General features: G+C 43.9%; 1 protein-coding gene across 2 annotated transcripts in view; it reads right to left on the bottom strand.

Annotated features, from left to right (window-relative positions):
• Positions 1-2,238: 2,238 nt before the first annotated feature.
• Positions 2,239-18,731, bottom strand: part of KATNAL1 (katanin catalytic subunit A1 like 1) — a 33,605-nt gene continuing 17,112 nt past the window's right edge. For both annotated transcript variants that reach the window (XM_086613004.1, XM_086613010.1), the window contains exons 4-10: positions 16,443-16,567; positions 15,830-15,935; positions 9,560-9,718; positions 7,497-7,623; positions 6,413-6,547; positions 3,969-4,095; positions 2,239-2,437 (exon numbers count right to left, since the gene is read on the bottom strand). In XM_086613004.1, coding sequence (XP_086469130.1) covers positions 2,239-2,437; positions 3,969-4,095; positions 6,413-6,547; positions 7,497-7,623; positions 9,560-9,718; positions 15,830-15,935; positions 16,443-16,567 — 978 coding nt within the window. The remainder of the gene's footprint in view (positions 2,438-3,968; positions 4,096-6,412; positions 6,548-7,496; positions 7,624-9,559; positions 9,719-15,829; positions 15,936-16,442; positions 16,568-18,731) is intronic.

The raw sequence follows: 18,731 nt of genomic DNA, 5'->3' as shown, positions 1-18,731 counted from the left end.
AAAGGTCCAGTTATTCCCTGTGAGGAACAGACTAGCCCTGGTTGGAATTTATCAAAAGATTATAAAGGGTCAACACGACTTCTACTCGCTCATCTTCCAATGCAGAGAGAACTGTTCCTTTTAGTCTGACTGCCGCAGGTATCTTGAGTCCCAAGGGCTCTACTGTGCAGTTAGTGCAAACTGGTCAGGAAAGAAGCAACCAGAACTTTTTTTTTCTCCCTGTAGGTGAAGAGGGTAAAAGTTGATGTTCTTGCTGCACTAACCTCCCTCTGCAGGAGTGTAACAGGGCCTAACGACAGGCAGGGGAGATGCTCTGTCCTTGGAAAGATATGAACAGCAGCTATGTCTCAACCAGTCTGGAGGCTTCAGAAGGTATTTTGCTGGAATGCCACATGGAAACACACTTCTGAAGCCCCGACTCAGTTTCATTTCAAATGCAAGACTGACAGAATCTCCATGGTGTTTCTCTACACAAATTGGGGCAGCCCTTTAAAACAGTAGGATCAATCCAAGACGTGGTCTTCACATACAAAGAAAGAAAAAGGAACACTGACAAAGCAGCAATGGTAAAACAGCTTCAAAAGTCGCTCATGTAATCAGACAGATGCCGTGGAGCTGTTATGCACGTATCCTGACAGTCCTTGCTATTGAACAGCAAACACACTCGAGCAGCATTTGCATTATTGGTTCACGTGTTATGGCCCAAGAGACCAGTGTGCTGAATTACTGACATTATTGGGAACTTCCAAGAACTAGCAAAAAGGAGCAAATAAGGATATACTCCCATTCAAGATGAGGCGTTATCTGTTTCTCACTCCAGTTTGCCACATCTGGCTATGCCATTAGGAGTCTCAGCAGAGCACCAATGCACAGAATACCTACCGAACAGCACAGCAACTCACATCTACCAAGATACTTCAGGTTTAGCTCATAAAAATTTAAGAGCTTGCATATTCTTCTGTAAATCTGACCTCTCCTACCAGGGGAAACCTTCGTATGTCAGACTCGCAGCCCAAGTCTGTGAAAAGATCATTAGTCAGTATGACAGTTAAACTCTACAGAGAGGATTTCTCATGCTACAGTTTATAACCAACCCTTCTCATTCCTGCACTTGTATGTGGGAAGGGAAGAAACAGATAAGAACATAAATGAGACCATACAGATTATTCTTCCCTAAATCAATAACATTTACACATTTTTTAAAAAAAAACTCCATTTTTTTTTTTTAAAAAGCATGAACATTTCTACAACAAACAGGTGCAAATTCCATTGTCTAGTATGCTAGGAAAGAGTTCATGTCTAATCAGAAGAAGTGGAAGTCCACAGCCATGTGTAAGGACAGCCTTGTGTTTTAAAGACAGCCTTGATATTAGTGTCTTTACTGTATTAAACTCCTGGTACTTAAATAATAATAATAATAATATCTAGACAGCACAAAGTATACAATGATACATAAGCATAAAAGTGCAAGATGTAACTTCAGTCAAAGTGCCTACTGGTCAAACTTCAAAGTGTTTACTGGTCAAACTGGTACAAACTATGTTCAGAAGCCAAGCACAAACTGGACCGAGAGCAATCAAGGCCCTTTTCTTTTCCTCTCATTTTCATCAGAAGTTGTCACAGGTAACACCGTTACAGTCTGAAGTGACAGTGATTCCAGATGGACGCACATGAGGAGAGCCGAGCTCACGACTTGATGGAAAACTGATCCTCATTTCCTCTGTGTAATGCCAATCAATCCACAGGCTTTGCTCTGAATATCCGAGCAGAGAGAGAGAGAACAGTAACTTCGATGCCACATTCAGGGGAGGCAGAGCCAGCAGCTCAACAGAAATGTGGCACTTAAGAGCAGGGGGTACAGTGAGCCCTTGTTAGCTCCTCTGGAGTCACATCCCCCAGCTGATTTATTGATTCCAGTGATGAGAGATGACTATGAGGTTAAGTAACACTGCTCTCCATTGGAAAAATAAAAAGATTATCCTCACAAGCATAATTTTTCCCTTCCTGTTTCTCTTATTTTACTATTTCAGAGTTAAAATGTCTTTTACAGTATCAGTTTGTTATCGTGTTCATTCCCGTGAAAGGCAAATGGAGTTTAAAAGATCTTGTCACCAGAAGAGGGTGGGATGGGCGCAGAGGCAGACCTTTTATTAAACCTTTAAAAAGATTTCTAACTCATTTTGCAAGTGAAAACAACAAAAGCCATAAAACTCTAGCAAAGGAGAGCCGTCACTGAGATTAAGCAGATCCAAACTCCGCCATCCACTTTTCATACTTCTCCAGGTCTGCAGCAGAAACAGATTTGGCGATTTTCTTCAGCGCCAGCTCAAAGTCCCCCTTGGTAACTGGCATCTGAAGCTCCTCTTTAGAAAGTGCACGAATCTCTTCTGGAGTTAAGCCGTTAATACGTCGTCTCATTGCCATTAAAGAGGCATCCCTGGAAATACAGGACAATGTATGGGAGCTAATTGCTAGCAGCATGTGCTGTAAGTCTACGAATTTCGATTGTATTCTCTTGCTAGAAACCACTGGCAGGAACACTTAAGAGAGCATTTATTTACCACAGAAGATGCGGTTCACATCTTTCTTAGCTTCCATGTTCCCAGATCACTACATTAATTCAACATAAAGAATGCATTGGCACCAAAACCCATTTAAGCATATGGTGAATGTGCAGAGCTAATTAAAACTATAAAACGGAAAACCTTTTACAATGATTCATAGAGATGAAATTTTACAACTTCAGTGCAAGAAAGGGCAGGGTGGGAGAGGAGCTGCACTCAAAAGACTTTTTTTTTTTTTTTTCAAGTAGTCTGGATTCTGCACCCCTATCGCCTTAGATTTCAACCTTCTCCCCACCATGTAGCCCAAAAGGACAGTCGGGAAGTGTTGGGAGTGCAGCCCAGCTCCACTGCCTGCTCACACACAGCACCTGAACCCATGAAGGGCAGAGCAGGAGGCATCAGACACTAATACCACGTGGGGGTACAGGGCTGAGGCCATCCCTGCCTGTGGCTCCTCAGGCTCTACCTGCTCCATCACTCCTCCCCAGCTCGGATGCTGCCAGCGTGGCCCACTGGCACGGAGAACACTGCTCATTTCTCACACCATGGCCCACATGCAGTCCAAAATTACATTTTCTCTTTCCCCAGGTTTTTCCCAGCGAGGGGTAACACAGGCCTCAGGGAGAACAGGTAATTTAACTATTGCACTGTGTGACACACACCAAGGTTTCAAAACCATAGAGTCATTTCACAACTTCAGCAAAGCAGCAGGGGAAGAAAAAAAAAATCTCAAGCCATGTTCTTAAAGGATCAGTTTCTCTTGGCAGGGATCCTAACATTATAAGGGACATAGACTGACTTCCTTTTTTTTTTTTTTCAAATACCTATCCTCCACCAGAAAAGACTCATTTGTCAGAAAATGAAACAAATTGTGGGAACAGGATGGAAATAAATTCAATACTAATGCTATAAACTATTTGTATCACCCTTGCACTTAAATGGTTCAGGCAGAAACCAAGGCCGTGGTGCACTGGGGGCTGTCCAAACACACAGCATATAGAAGCCCCAAAGAAGTATTCTGTGAAAGGCTCCTTTGCATCACAAAACTCTAGCTCTTAAATTCACAGGGATTTAAAATCAAATAAAAAAAATCCAAACCTGTTTTGCACTACATTAACAAATGCAGACAAATGCACTAAATGCATACAACAGTAACGTGAGATTTGCTCAGAGAATTTTTTTCTCTTCAGATCCAATAAGACTTAATCACATCTCACAGAAAGACCCCATGGTCTTTAGACCACTCCACATGACGGTAACACATGGTTTCAGTAAACAGATCTGGGCATGAAACATAGTCACTATTAGCATGGCTTCAGTGGTAGTGGGTATCGCCTTTTATCACAAAATGCAAATGCTGACTTTTCATGCAGTTTTATCTGGAAATTAAGGGGTATGAGATACCTGCAAACATTAGTGATGTCAGCACCAGAGTAGCCTTCAATCTTCCCAGCAATTTCTTCAAGGCTGATATCAGGATCCAGTTCTACTTCCCGAAGATTAATCTTAAGTAGTTCTGCTCTGCCTTTTGCTACAACATAAAAATACTTGTCTGAAGACTTGCAAGAGCAGTATTAAAAAAAGATAACTCAGATTTTTCAGTGAAAGGTACAAACAAAAGGGTTTAATAGAAGAAAAAGAAAGCAACAGAACAAATCATAGTAAACTGTGCAACCAGATACAGTAAAGTATATGATTAAAAGCAGTATATTAAACCAGCATGCTCTAGAGACAGTTTCCAAAGTCATACGTCACTAAAAATGTCTGCTGTGTCTCAGGTGACCAAGCATTTGGTCACATACTACCCAAGGGCACAAAAGCACAATCCTACAAATGTCTGCTTCTTCTCACATCCCTTTGGATTCACTCGCTGGTTCAAGTGTTTGATTGCATATTACTCAGGCAGTTTCATTAAAACCACAACGAGGAGTCTATTAACAGAGCTTCATACAGCACAAACCCCTTAACATTAGGCTGAACTTTAAGCATATGTTTAAGCACTTTATTCAGTTGGGACTCCAGAACGCTGCTGATAGAAAACAGATACATTAATACAGTAAACATATTAATATCTTTATGATACAAATGTCCTGGTATCCCACTTTCAGACCTAGATGCCGTGTGCACACAGTGATAACCAGCTCTGAAAATGAGCACTCATGCAGCCAATTAACAATTTTTCTTGTAGAAGGTATGTGCATACGTGCATGTGGGTACGTATGTTGAGCAGCCTAGGCTTCTAAGAGGGAATTCACATCTGACAGCTTCGGCCTCAGTGTTACTTTGCACAAGGGTGGTAAAGAAGAGGATAAATGCTTTCCTGGCTTTTACTGTACAGAAAAATATACCAGCTCAGCATCTTTATTTCCACAGTGACCAATTTTTATGACCTATAAAAGAGGACAACCACAACAGAAGAAGGAGCAGTAAGGAAGGCTAAAAGTCTTAAGGAAATGCCCACATTTATGTTTTATTTATTCATGTCCCTAATTAAAAAAAGGGAGGAGAGGAAATAAAAAAGAAATTAGAAAGCTTGTCTAAAGATGCTGGTTTTGTGTGCTTTGCAGAACTGTCAAGAATATAGTTATCAATCACACACAACTAGCACTAGCTATAAAATGAAGATTTATTATTTACAGAGCACAATGTACATACGGCATACCTGCAGAGAGCATCCTGCATCAGAGAACATTCTTCTAATCTTTGCTATGGGCTAAACAAGTCCTCGCAGTATTTTGAAAATGAAACATGGTAGAATATATACTTGCATCAAATTCCACAATATTCGTGTATATATGACATAACATTTCGCTTTTTCAATTAAAATTCCTGACCACATCAATTCACACAGCACAGTTACAAATGCATCATTTAGACTTGCCCAGAACAGCTCAACATTCATCTATTTACAGAATAGATGCAGCAGAATGTAAGACTGGAAATAAAACTGGAGCACATCTCGTATGTTGTCCAGGGCGTAATACACTGTGTCAAAAAACAATCTGGTTTAATTAGAAACAAGAGCAAGAGCTGATAGGATTTTAAACTAATTGGTCATAAAGACAGGCATCCTGCTAGGAGCTGTTACTGCCTGTAAGCTGCAAAGACAAGCTGTAGAACTATTAAGTGTCCTTATACCTGCTAAACTCAATCACAACTGCTGTCACCGCGAGCACACATCTTGTTATCTTGAGTGCTCATGCAGGGAGATGAGGCACCCACTGTACCAAGAAGAAACGAAGCTATGCAAACTTCAAGTGATAGGAATCTCAAAATTAATAGGACAGGTGAGTGACAGCGAGGAAAGACAACACAAGGCGAGACGGCTGAGGGCAGGAAAGCAATCAGCTCGCTGCATTCTGAGTGACTCGACGCACAGTCATAAAGGCGAGCGAGCAGTGATTTACAAGCAACTAAGCCTGTAAGTGAAAATTCATGGATCCGCTTTTTTGCATTTGTCTGCAAGGGCACGGAGCGCATTTGCAATATTTCTGAATATGTCCGAAGGCTGCCTTTGATGATCACTCAAGGATTGACTGTTAAACATTTAAAATAATTCCAGGCTCATTAAAACTAACTCTCTTTCAAAATGTAAGAACCCATCAATGGGCTTGCAATGAAATGCCACAGCTCTTTGTTTTTAAGCCCCTAAGCAAGTAGTTTGGTCTTTTCTTTTCCTTTCTCTCACTCTCTTTAAAAATAAAGCAACCCAGCCAAATGATTAACCCCTGAATTTCACTGTTCATCACAAAAACATCCAGATTCCCTCCAAACCGAACAGTCCTGCAGTAATCCTAAACCCATCTTGCAAAGGCCATTTTAAAGGAAAATGCTCATAGCAAACATACCTGTGGGCAAGGGTATATAAATCCTCTTCTCCAGTCTCCGTCGGAGAGCTTCATCGATATCCCAGGGAAAATTTGTGGCTGCTAATACCATAACCATCTTGGAAGGGTCATCATTTTCCAGAGCACCACCTACCCCTGCAAGCACACCAGTTTAGAGAAATTGCATTCCACAGCTCTTACTGAGATGCTTGCCAAGAAACACTGCACAGACAAACATTGCAAAAGCCTGGACAACAGCTCTATATAGTCCTAGTGCCCCTTTCCAAACTTCCCATAGCTCAGGTGTGACGAGACCATCATTGTCACAGAGGGGAGACAGTTCAGTCTTTTGCTGAGTCAGGGGAGGGCTTTCTTTGACAGTGCTACTAACACAGTCATATGTGAGCGTAGCCCCACTAGTCCCATCAAAAGTGCTATCTCTGTCAAATCTGGCCATAGCAGAAATAGGAGTCACTCCCTGCCCTCCCAAACGAGGACTGAAAGGAAATGATCACTTTGGGGCAAAAACTTGCCTACCCTGAGTTTGCCACGATGAACCTGCACGTTTGAGGATATTATTTTAAATAGTGGTTAAACAACTACTGCAACAGAGAGGTGGTTATCAAACCACTGCGCCATACAATATTCCACAGATGGTCATCCTCGTTATGTGCACCTGCACAGAACAGGTACTAAATCTGATAAAAGGGTAACATTAGTTGCCACCACAGAAGACAGCAAAATCAGATCTCACAACGAGGTCCCCAAGCTGGAGAGTCTAGCAAAGGGGAGAAATTTGTTGAAATTGCCACAACATCAAAGACCTGTATTAAACCGCACAAATCTTCATTATCTGCTTCTCAGAGTCTGAATCTCTTAAATACGAGTTTTCAATTTACCATCCAAACGGCCATTTTCGTAAAAACAAAGCAGAACGCTTTTCAGTCATCTGACTTCAAACAGTCCAGAAATACACTGCTCTTAAATTCTGCCTTGTTTTTTCCCCATCCATAAAGCCAGGTTTTCCAGATTGCTCAAGTTCTTACGTTCCCACCTGTAAAGAAACAGCACCCCAGTCCCAAACTTGGATCTAAACACTTGTTACCGTCCATTTGCACAAGCAGCTCTGACTTGACTCTGCGACTCGCCTCGTGTTCGTCGGACGTGCCTCTGCGGCTGCAGATGGAATCTATCTCATCAATGAAGATCGTTGTTGGAGCGTAAAACCTCGCCTTTATTCAAATGAAAACATCACTATTAGGGCTGTAGCAGCAAGCACAGGCCCTCATCAGACCACGATCCAGTTCCCACTAGACATACTACATACATATCTTCCCTGCCTGTCACAAGAAAATAATTCAAGATCTCGATTTCATAGGTTCATAGATTCATAGATTCATAGATTTCTAGGTTGGAAAAGACCTTAGAGATCATCGAGTCCAACCATCCCTAATCCCCATTAAACCATATCCTCAAGTAGATCATCCACCCTATTCTTAAACACATCCAGGGATGGGGACTCAACCACCTTCCTGGGCAGCCTATTCCAGTGGCTGACAACCCTTTCAGAGAAGAAATACTTCCTAACATCCAACCTGAATCTCCCCTGACTAAGCTTATACCCATTTCCTCTTGTTCTATCACCCAACACTAATGTAAAGAGCCCTTCCCCCACCTCCCCACCATCTTTTCTCAAGTATTTGTAGGCTGTAATCAGGTCTCCCCTCAGCCTCCTCTTCTCCAGGCTAAACAGCCCCAACTCCCTCAGCCGCTCCTCATAAGTTTTATTTTCCAGCCCCTTGACCAGTTTAGTCGCCCTTCTTTGGACTCGCTCCAGAGCTCAATATCTCTCTTAAAGCGAGGGGCCCAAAACTGGACACAATATTCCAGGTGCGGCCTCACCAGTGCCGAGTACAGGGGCAGGATCACTTCCCTGTTCCTGCTGGTCACACTATTCCTGATACACGCCAGTATCCCATCGGCCTTTTTGGCCACCTGGGCACACTGCTGGCTCATATCAAGCCGGTAGTCAACCAACACCTCCAGGTCCTTCTCCGCCAGGCAGCTCTCCAGCCACTCTTCCCCGAGCCTATAGCGATGCTTGGGGTTTTTATACCCCAAGTGAAGGACTCTGCACTTGGCCTTATTAAAGCTCATGCCATTGGCCTCAGCCCAACAATCCAGTCTGTTCAAATCCCTCTGAAGAGCCTCCCTACCCTCAAGCAGATCGACACAGCCTCCCAGCTTGGTGTCGTCCGCAAATTTACTGAGGGTACATTCAATCCCCTCATCCAGGTCATTGATAAAGATGTTAAACAGAACTGGACCCAGCACTGAGCCCTGGGGAACCCCACTGGTGACCGGCCTCCAGCCAGATTTAGCTCCATTTACCACCACTCTTTGGGCCCGGCCATCCAGCCAGTTTTTACCCAAAGGAGGGTGTGCCAAACAGTTTCCAAACTGTTTGGCGTACGGTCAAGTTTAAATTGTACTCCTCAAGTCAGGGGTCTTTCAGTGTTGTTTGGTTTTCCTCAGCAACTAGTCTTGCAAGGGGCAAAAAGGAACACAATCAAAATACACGTAGTTTTTCACGTCCAGGTTTTTCTGCCGTCAGGGGAAGGCCCAGGGAACAGAATGGAGTTCGGTCTGTCTCAACAGAGACAGAGAGTATGGTAGAAGTGCAGCGAGGATCTCAAAGATGCGAATGATCCTTCAGTATAGGTCCATATGGTCATGTCCTTCACATACCCTACAAGAGGGACTGCTCCCAAAACTTCACTAAGAGGTTTGTGTCCACCATTCAGAACAGAAACAGAACTAAAACATGTATTTCTTCTAGAATAATGGTTCCAAAGCCCTTCCAATTTCAAATCTACTTCCTATGGGCTTATCAAATAACTAAGTAAAAACTGAATTTGTCAAGGTCATGACTCTACATCTAGTCTGGAAAATGCTATCCTAAACATGGGTGATGAACCATTTCCTTCTTAATCCTCAACAACATATCAGAAAAGAACGGTAACACAGAGACTGTGTTATTCTATCTGGTTGAAGGGGTGTCAGTGCAATGAACTCCATGCTTCCAACATACTACTAAAAGGGCAGGAAAGCTAGGGAGATATCCCTTCTCATCTTAGTAACCTCCAGATCACATCATTGAGGACATACCATTTCAAACAAGAGGCGGACCAGCTTCTCAGACTCGCCCCTGTATTTAGATGTCAGAGTAGAGGAAGACACATTGAAGAATGTTGTTCCACATTCTGTAGCAACAGCTTTTGCAAGCATTGTTTTGCCAGTGCCAGGAGGACCAACCATCAGCACGCCCTGAAACGTGAAAACAAAGGTAATGAGCAACAAATAAAGAAACTTTGTAATCAGTACTCTACACTTCATGTCAATATGATCTGAGATCTGTATTTTCATTGTTTAATAACATAATTGCCATCAGTGGAAAACAAAAGACAAGAATCTTGCTTTCGAGAACAGTGTGGTGGTGCTCTGGGATTTATTTTTCTTACAACTTCACTGCAGTATGAATCACAAAAGCCAGTAACAGTTGCTGCAGCTATCACCTCAGAAGCAGACAACAGCCTTCCTCTGAATCAGACAGAGCCTGGACTTGAACTTAGGCCTTTCCCAACTCACGAAGGGCTGCACAGGCAGATGAAGAGAGTGACTTCTTCGTTTTGGAACAGAGGCCCCTTCACAAAGAAAGCTTCACAGAAACCAAAATACTTTTGCAGAAAGTTGTGTTTCCTCAGTAGAGCACTTTTCTGTAGAAAAACATTTTGCCAAAAAAATCCTGACAATGTGTATGTATGAATGTGGTTGATTTTTACATTTAAGTATGCACGAGAGCATTCACTGAAAACAAGAGTTTGTCAAACTCTTTAATCTGTCTATCTTGTACTTCTGTGGCCACACTACTGCATCTTAGGAGTTCCTTGATGAAACTTCATCCTCACCACACTGCTGGATGGCCAAAGAGCACTGCTATTTCTGTTTCACAGAAAAGCAACTGTGGCTTATATGCACTACCGCTCAGTCTGACAAAAAGCCTGATATGAACCTCAGTGATTACTGAAAAAGCTTTAAACTAGAAAACTGGCTACAATTGTTAAGTTCCAGGTTGGCATCCACATCATCAGACTCTCTTTCCATCTGTGGTCTATCTGAAAGAGAGAGTAAGGAGCACACACCTCTGCAGCTCAGCACATTTACCCATCATTACACAAGAAAGTTTTTAGCCGGACACACAGTGTTCTCAGGACCCACGTTAAGACTGTAGCACCGAGACCAGTTAATCACTCTTGATAATATTTCCAAATACAGTTATCGTTACGGATAGCCTTCCAACCCTTTCTGCAGCAGTGCTGGAGAGGGACAATACAATGTTCCATCCCTGTATAGCACTAGAATAAGGCACTGATTTTGAGCACAGTACTATGAAAATGTAGTGCTCAAGCAGCTTGGATTTTTTTTCCCCCTCTCAACTGCAAGATCTTATTACATGCTAACTCGAGTTTCCTAAAGTTGTACTGTGTTGCAAGGGTAATCAAATTAGCTAGAATCAGAATTGCACATCATAATGTGCTTTGCAATTAATAACTTATATAAATAACGCCACAGCAATAAAATATCTGTTAAATGCAAGCCACATAGCAAATTACATTTCATCTGTTCCTCACAAAAATTTACTTCAAAAAGCACAAAGAATGACATGGAAGAGATCTATAAAAACAAATCAAGCGGGAACATAATTGTTCAAAAATGTACTATTCAAAGCAATAGCCTCTCTGTACTTCATTTTCCATTAACTCTTAATACCTTTATTGCCATTTAACGCTTAGCTAATGCAAGCCTAACATACATTCGTCGGTAAATTAAGTAAGAATGTTCACACTCCATCCATACAGCTAACAGTCCAATGTCACTCCTCAGGTTGCCCAAGATTTCCTAAGCTCCAGAGCAGCAAGCATAAAAAGTAAATGGACTCTTTTTCTCCCCGTGCACATTCAGACATATACTGTGATCTAAACTGCTGCATAGTCATACTGATATTATTATAATATTGCCAAGTACAACCTGGAGTAACTGGGTGAAAATAACTCAGCCTGTGATATGCAGGTCAGAGATGACTTACTGTTCTCTCCAAGTTTCAGACGTGTTTATTTAATATTTTAAACCAAGCTTCACCTCAATTCAAATCACGCTTGACCCCTGTGTTTGACAAACTGCGTTTGCTGCAGGACCTGCTGATACAAGGGACTAATGCCATTTTTTGGATATTGCTTTGGTCATCCATTATGGAAAGGTCAAATTCTGGCTTCAGCTACACATGCTGCTCACTGCTGAGATCGAAGCCTACCACTTTGCACCTCCTGTGTAACTAATATAGTGAGCATTACCTACCTAGCACATGATACTGGTGGCATTATATACATGCGTAACATAGGTGCAAAGCAGCCACACCAGCTGTAAAGCCAGGGGATAACCAAGCTCTCTGGGGATAAAGATGATAAAAATACCAGTTTAAAAAAAAATAAAAGAAAAAAAGAACTTGAGTTCTCAGCAAAACAACACGTGAATGGTTGCAAACAGAAATATAGGATCAAGTTGCTCTTTCTGCAAACTAGGAGGCTGCCACTTACTCACTAGTTAAAATCCTTGACAAACACAAAGACTTCTTTATTCTTCCTCTAAGGCTCTGTTAATCCAAAGTATTTCAATAAGAAGCTGAAATGCACCACAGGGAGTAAGTATTTTGATGAAATCACTGCAGGGTTACTTCTTGTTGTTGTAACAATCACTAGCAGAGCAGTGGGAAGCACAGCGAGCAACCAGGCCTTCCTGGCACAAAACAGTTCGGAGAAAAAGAAAGAGCAAGCCCATGGACGCGCAGAAACCCGTAGCTGCAACCACACAGCACCTGTGTTGAATCAGGGAAGACAGCTGGCTCCTTCATACAAGGCACTGTCCTCTGAATGCAGGCACAAACTGTGAGGACTGTCTTGGGAATTGTTCTCAGGAGAGGCTGAACATCCAAAAACAGATTTGGCTGCCTTTTCCCTGAATTATTGTCCTGAATGCCTAGGCTCAACAAATGCCTGCTGCTACACTGATTACTACAAGAAACAGTCTTCCCTTCAAAACTTCTCATCCTTGTAGCACAGTCAGAGGTCAACAGTAGGGAAAATACATGCTGTTCTGTATGAAAAATAAATTCAGGAGAGTTACGGCTTCACAAGTCACCAGGGAAAAGGCTAACAATGAAGACTCTTCATGGACTTGTCAGAAATCAATTTGCATTTCAGACTGAAGAGAGGAAATAATCTTAGAATTTTTTTCCATGTCTACAACCACCTAGTTTTCAGAGGCGACACTGCTCAGCAGGAAAAGATAATCTCACGCAAAGAGATGGAGAGTGTAACTCTTTAAAAAAGACCAGGCTGTTGTTTCTTTAGCCACTGCCACAATACTTGGGACACAGAGCCAGTGAAATGGATTTAAACTGAAAGAGGGGAGATTTAGATTAGATATAAGGAAGAAATTTTTTTCATTGAGGGTGGTGAGGCACTGGAACAGGTTGCCCAGAGAAGTTGTGGATGCCCCATTCCTGGAAGTGTTCAAGACCAGGTTGGCTGAGGCTTTGGGCAACCTGGTGTAGTGGAGGGTTTCCCTGCCTATGGCAGGGGGGTTGGAACTAGATGATCTTTAAGGTCCCTTCCAACCCTAACCATTCTATGATTCTATGAAAGAAAGCATAGCAGCTCTTCACTCCCTTAAAAGTTTTTGAAGACTGGACAGACGGAGCCCCCATAGTCTACAGTAAGGGTATGGATCAACTTCCTCTATGCCAAGAGGAAAAGAGAGAGATTCAGCTGTCCAGAAGACACTCAGATCTCATCCTACGCTTGTAACCCACAATATCTATGCATTGTGATAGCTTGGTTAACCTTAAGGTTAACCTCAACCCACTGACACTGACCACAAGCACTCTAAACCCCAAAGGCCATATAGCCTGGGGCTAGGTTTGGGCTGCCCCTGTGCAACTCACTAAAACCCCCATGAACACCCCTCAAGCAGCAATCTCCCAGCTCCTGCCATCAGCTCCCACTCTTTCCAACTTTCCCTCTTTACTGTCTGTAGACACAAGCCCCAAGAATGACAAGTCTTGCAGGCATCAGTTCCTGCAGGGCTTTGTTTTGTAAATAAGTAGAAAAAAAGGGATCTAGGACTGGCTCAGGCTGGAGGACAGCTTTGATGGTCAGACCAAAGTATATGCCAGAGAAGTATAAGGACCAAGCAGGAAAAGACCGGGCACGTGTAAGCAGCATAAGATCTGACATATGCTGCTGAAGCTGTGTACTAAACCACAGAAACTACTCTCGTACACAGCATTCCCTACACATGCCATTTGCCTTGCAGATTCAGAGTAACAGACAATAAGCAACAGTCTCTTTCCCCCAGTAATCCTTCTCAGTAACTAGAACACCCTTGTGTTGTGACTAGTTATTCCCAAAACAAGTGTCAATCCATCCCTCAACAAAAGCAAGACAATTTTATTTTCTATTTACAGAAATGCTCAGCAACCTCCTCCCTTCTCTTCCTTTTTAGCTCTGAGCGAGGCCCAGATTGGTCTTATCTCTGGTCCGTCAGCCTGGCCAACTAAGTTCTATATCCTTCCTGTTGCTCCACTTGCTGCTTATTCTCCCACTGTGAATTCTTGCCACTCCAGCAGTAACTATGCCCAGCTATAAGTGTAACTGCAAAGCTAAATCATCACTCAGATAAGCCCCACTCTCTCCTTGTTTCCTCGTACCATCCAGCCTACAGTTTGCAGTCTGAGAGACAGCTGGCACATGCAGAATAAAACAGTCCAAGGACTGCTTTCCTCGGTGAAGTGTTGAAGAGTGGCCACCGTAATCCTAAGCAGAGCTGTCTATTAAGCATTTCTGTTTTTGTCAATACACCCTATATGCTTGCTCACATGTACAGGCTGACATACAGAACATATTATAATCATAGAATGGTTAGAGTTGGAAGGGACCTCAAAGATCGTCTAGTTCCAACCCCCCTGCCATGGGCAGGGAAACCCTCCACTACACCAGGTTGCCCAAAGCCTCAGCCAACCTGGCCTTGAACACTTCCAGGGATGAGGCACACACAACTTCTCTGGGCAACCTGTTCCAGTGCCTCACCACCCTCTGAGTGAAAAATTTCTTCCTTATATCTAATCGAAATCTGCCCTCTTTCAATTTAAAGCCATTGCCCCTTGTCCTATCACTACATGCCCTTGTCAAAAGTCCCTCTACAGCTTTCCTGTAGGCCCCCTTCAGGCACTGAAAGGCTGCTATGAGATCACCCCGGAGCCTTCTCTTCTCCAGGCTGAACAGCCCCAACTCTCTCAGCCTGTCTTCATAGCAGAGGTGTTCCAGCCCTTGGATTATCTTCGTGGCCCTCCTCTGGACCCGCTCCAGCAGCTCCATGTCCTTCTTGTGCTGGGGACTCCAGAGCTGAACACAGTATTCCAGGTGGGGTCTCACAAGAGCAGAGTAGAGGGGCAGAATCACCTCCCTTGACCTGCTGGCCATGCTTCTTTGGATGCAGCCCAGGATACGGTTGGCTTTCTGGGCTGCCAGCGCACATTGCCGGCTCATGTTGAGCTTCTCATCCACCAGCACTCCCAAGTCCTTTTCCTCAGGGCTGCTCTCAATCCATTCTCCGCCCAGCCTGTACTTGTGCTTGGGATTGCCCCGACCCACATGCAGAACCTTGCACTTGGCCTTGTTGAACTTCATGAGGTTCTCACAGGCCCACCTCTCCAGCCTGTCAAGGTCCCTCTGGATGGCATCCCTTCCCTCCAGCGTGTCCACAACACCACACAATTTGGTGTCATCTGCAAACTTGCTGAGGGTGCACTCGATCCCACTGTCCATGTCAGCAATAAAGATGTTAAATAGCACTGGCCCCAGTACTGACCCCTGAGGAACATCACTCGTCACTGGCCTCCACGTGGACATTGAACCGTTGACCACAACTCTTTGAGTGCGACCATCCAGCCAATTCCTTACCCACTGAGTGGTCCGTCCATTAAAACCATGCCTTTCCAGTTTAGAGACAAGGATGTTGTGTGGGACAGTATCAAATGCTTTGGATAAGTTCAGGTGCCAACAAGCACCAACAAGCATAATGCCAACAAGCTATGACTGAGTAAATAGAAAAGAATTATTATTTACTGTAAAGCCCACATACACTCCCAGCTGTTTCTTTCAGTGCATTTTACATGAAACACTTTGAGAAGACTTAATGAACAAATTCCTTATCTTTCCTATTTGCCTTTTTAGCCTTCTGCTACAGGCATCCACACACATTACAGCAGCAGACACACATAACTACAGCTTGCCATTTACAAAACACCAAATAAATTCTCACCTTCCAAGGTCTTCTGATCCCTTTGAAAAAATCAGGCATCCACATTGGAAGAACAACAGCTTCTCTTAATAATTTCTTGGCTTCTTCCAAATCTGCTATGTCATCCCTGTACAAGATGAATAAACTTGTATAAGATTCCTGTAAAACAATATTTCTTTTATTTTACAAGAAAAATAGAAATGCTTTTCACTTAGTGCCATCTCTTTTAGCGTGCCAGTATATGCCTCATGAGAGCACTCTTATAATCCTGTGACCTAAAATTGAATCCACTTTTGGAAAGTAGAGAAAAAAATCATTTTCAACTCAAGTTACTCAGAGCTGCTTAATTAAACATTGTTTCGGACAATGCAAACACCAAAGTGGTATGTTTAAAGTTCTCTGGAGTGTACTTTCATTTCAGCAGTACCTGTAATGGACGTACTGCACATAATATCAGATAGCAACAAAAACCTAACTGTAATCAAACTAATAAACTGTTAAAACCAAAAGACTTTGTTTTGCTATCTGTAGAAGATCACGATGGCTCCCTGTTTTAGTAACAGTTAGAAGAGGGAGAATTTCTCTCCTTCGCCATACTAGCAAAAACACTTTAATTTTCAGAAAATCCTCATACCAGTGAATGCTTGGATTCCTTGATACAATGTCCCTTTCAAGAGCTTCAACCAAGTCTTTGTCATAACCCATTCCATCAAATTTTGGAATTTCCCCATCACCAACTTCCTGGGGCATTTTCTTTCCCTAGAAGTGAAAATCATACAGGCTTATAAGGACATTATCCTTTCAACATCTCCTTTACTAGCAATATATAGCAATATTGTTTGGTTCACCTCTGCAGAAGCCACAAGAAGGTATGAAGCTTTCACACAGCTATCTCAGCCCCATGATGGCCATCAAAACCAATGTGTTCACACACTACACTCCACAAAGAATCTCCAAACAGCTGTGGTCGCTTCCACCACAACAGCACCATGTGTCCTTCACAGATGCAGTTCACAGCGGTAAAACCCCGTTAGAGCTCATTACATAGCACTGTGGGTGGGTGGGTGGGTTGGTTGGTTTTAAAGGAGCAAACCAGACTCTCTTAAAAGTTCTAAACTACTCTCTCGACAACTGACATGCTCCTGGCCAGCTGAAAGCATGAACACAGAAACAGCCCCACAAAGCAGGCCGGGTCACGACTTGATGCTACATTAATTCCTGGCCCAAGACCAGAGCATCCAAAGCATATTTTGAAGATGCTACATCTGCCACATTACCTTCTTGAGCTAAACAACTGGCACCCCATCACGACTGAAAAGGAACACAAAAGCTGTTACACCCATTGTCTTGGATGAAGGAAACCAAGAAGATTCTCTCCTCTTGTTCAATTAAACCTTTCCTGCCCAGCAACTTCTCCTTTCCTCAACTGCAAACTATTTTGCTCCTCTCATTCACAGGCCAGCTCCATAAACAGTTACAATGCTTTTAAAAGGTCATATTTACTCAAGGGTTACCCTAAAGAAGCTCCCAAGTCACCCAGACTTCTCTGAACTACAACAATTTCTGCAGCATGCCAATACACGCTCAATGACCAAGCCACACGCTGGCTCTGCCCCCAACAGCCCAGAGTTTCTGGTTAACACTTCCACGGTGCCATTAAACTCAGGGGGTGAAGTAACATTTTCCCTTTGAGGCATCGGGGGGCTCACGCTCCTTCTCTCCCGCTTCAGAAGGAAACCACTTCCCGTCCCAGCTCAACGGCAGTGTTCAGCGGTGCCTGAAAAGCAGCTGTGCCGATCTAACGAAGGAGGCTGAGTAGGGAGCTACTTTAGGACTCTTAACTCAGCTTCTAAACACTACCAGCAGCAAGTTAAAGAATCCCAGCTGGCTGGACAAAAGCAGCCTAGGCAAAGGCGGGCTGAGAGGCAGCTGGAGACACACAAATAACCTCGCAGTGGAAAAAGAAAAAGGTAGCAATTACACCCCTCCCAGTTGCCGTTTGCCCATGAGGCCCGTGAGGGAGCAGTTTGTCTTCCCACTATTTTTATTTCTTGCTTCCAAGTGAACTCCATGTTGTTTAGTACTCCCAGATCAGTTTTTTTGCAATGGAAATTAAGCTGAAAGTTGTGTTTAGACAAAAGGCTGGTGTCAAAAATGTAATGGCTTGGCATAAAAAGGAAACGGAAAGAAAAGCCCTGTAGAGTTTGGAAGATTTCAGGAGAGAGAAAATGGAATCCGAATGTAACCATAAAAAAAAAAGAAGGGGAAAAAAGAAAAAAACAATGAAAGGTATTTGCTATCTGTCCTTCTTACAGGCTTCTCTCCTATCCCTCTGCAATGGACTGGTTTTCCTAGGGGAAAAATTTTTCTGCACATCTCAAAACAAATCGGATGTTTTGTTTTTTTCTGAGTTACAGAGAGCTGAGGCAGGCTGTAAAAAGCAGGAGAAGGCAGGGCGGATCGCTGCAGCGCACCGGGGAGGAGGCGGAGGCAGCAGCTCCAGCCGCCGCAGCCGAGCGCGCCTGGCAGGTCCGCCACAGCCCGTCGGCTGCGCGCAAAGGCGGCCAATACGCAAATCAAGGCCGCGCTGGCGACACCGGGCCCGAGTGTGACGCAGCTCAAAGACGCGGAAAAAAAAAACAGCAAGAAAAGGGGAAGGAAAGGCCCGGCGGCGGGGAGGGCGGCGGCAGCGCGGCCCGGCCCGGCCCGGGCGGCGGCGGCTCCTCCGCCGCGGGGTGGCGGCGCGTCCCCGCGCCCGGCCGCTTCCTCGCCCAAGACTCCCCCGCTTCCCGCTCCTGCGGCACTTAACTTTTCCTGGGACGGTTGTTTTCACTGCTGCCGGCGGCACGGCCCGCCAGCAGGGAGGGAGAGGGGCGGGCGGGCGGGAGAGGGGCTTGCGGCGTCACCTGGGCTGTCCCGCTAG

Source organism: Tauraco erythrolophus, chromosome 1 (assembly GCF_009769465.1).
Source record: "Tauraco erythrolophus isolate bTauEry1 chromosome 1, bTauEry1.pri, whole genome shotgun sequence".
Classification (NCBI taxonomy): domain Eukaryota; kingdom Metazoa; phylum Chordata; class Aves; order Musophagiformes; family Musophagidae; genus Tauraco; species Tauraco erythrolophus.
This window is presented reverse-complemented; position numbering and strand designations above follow the sequence as displayed.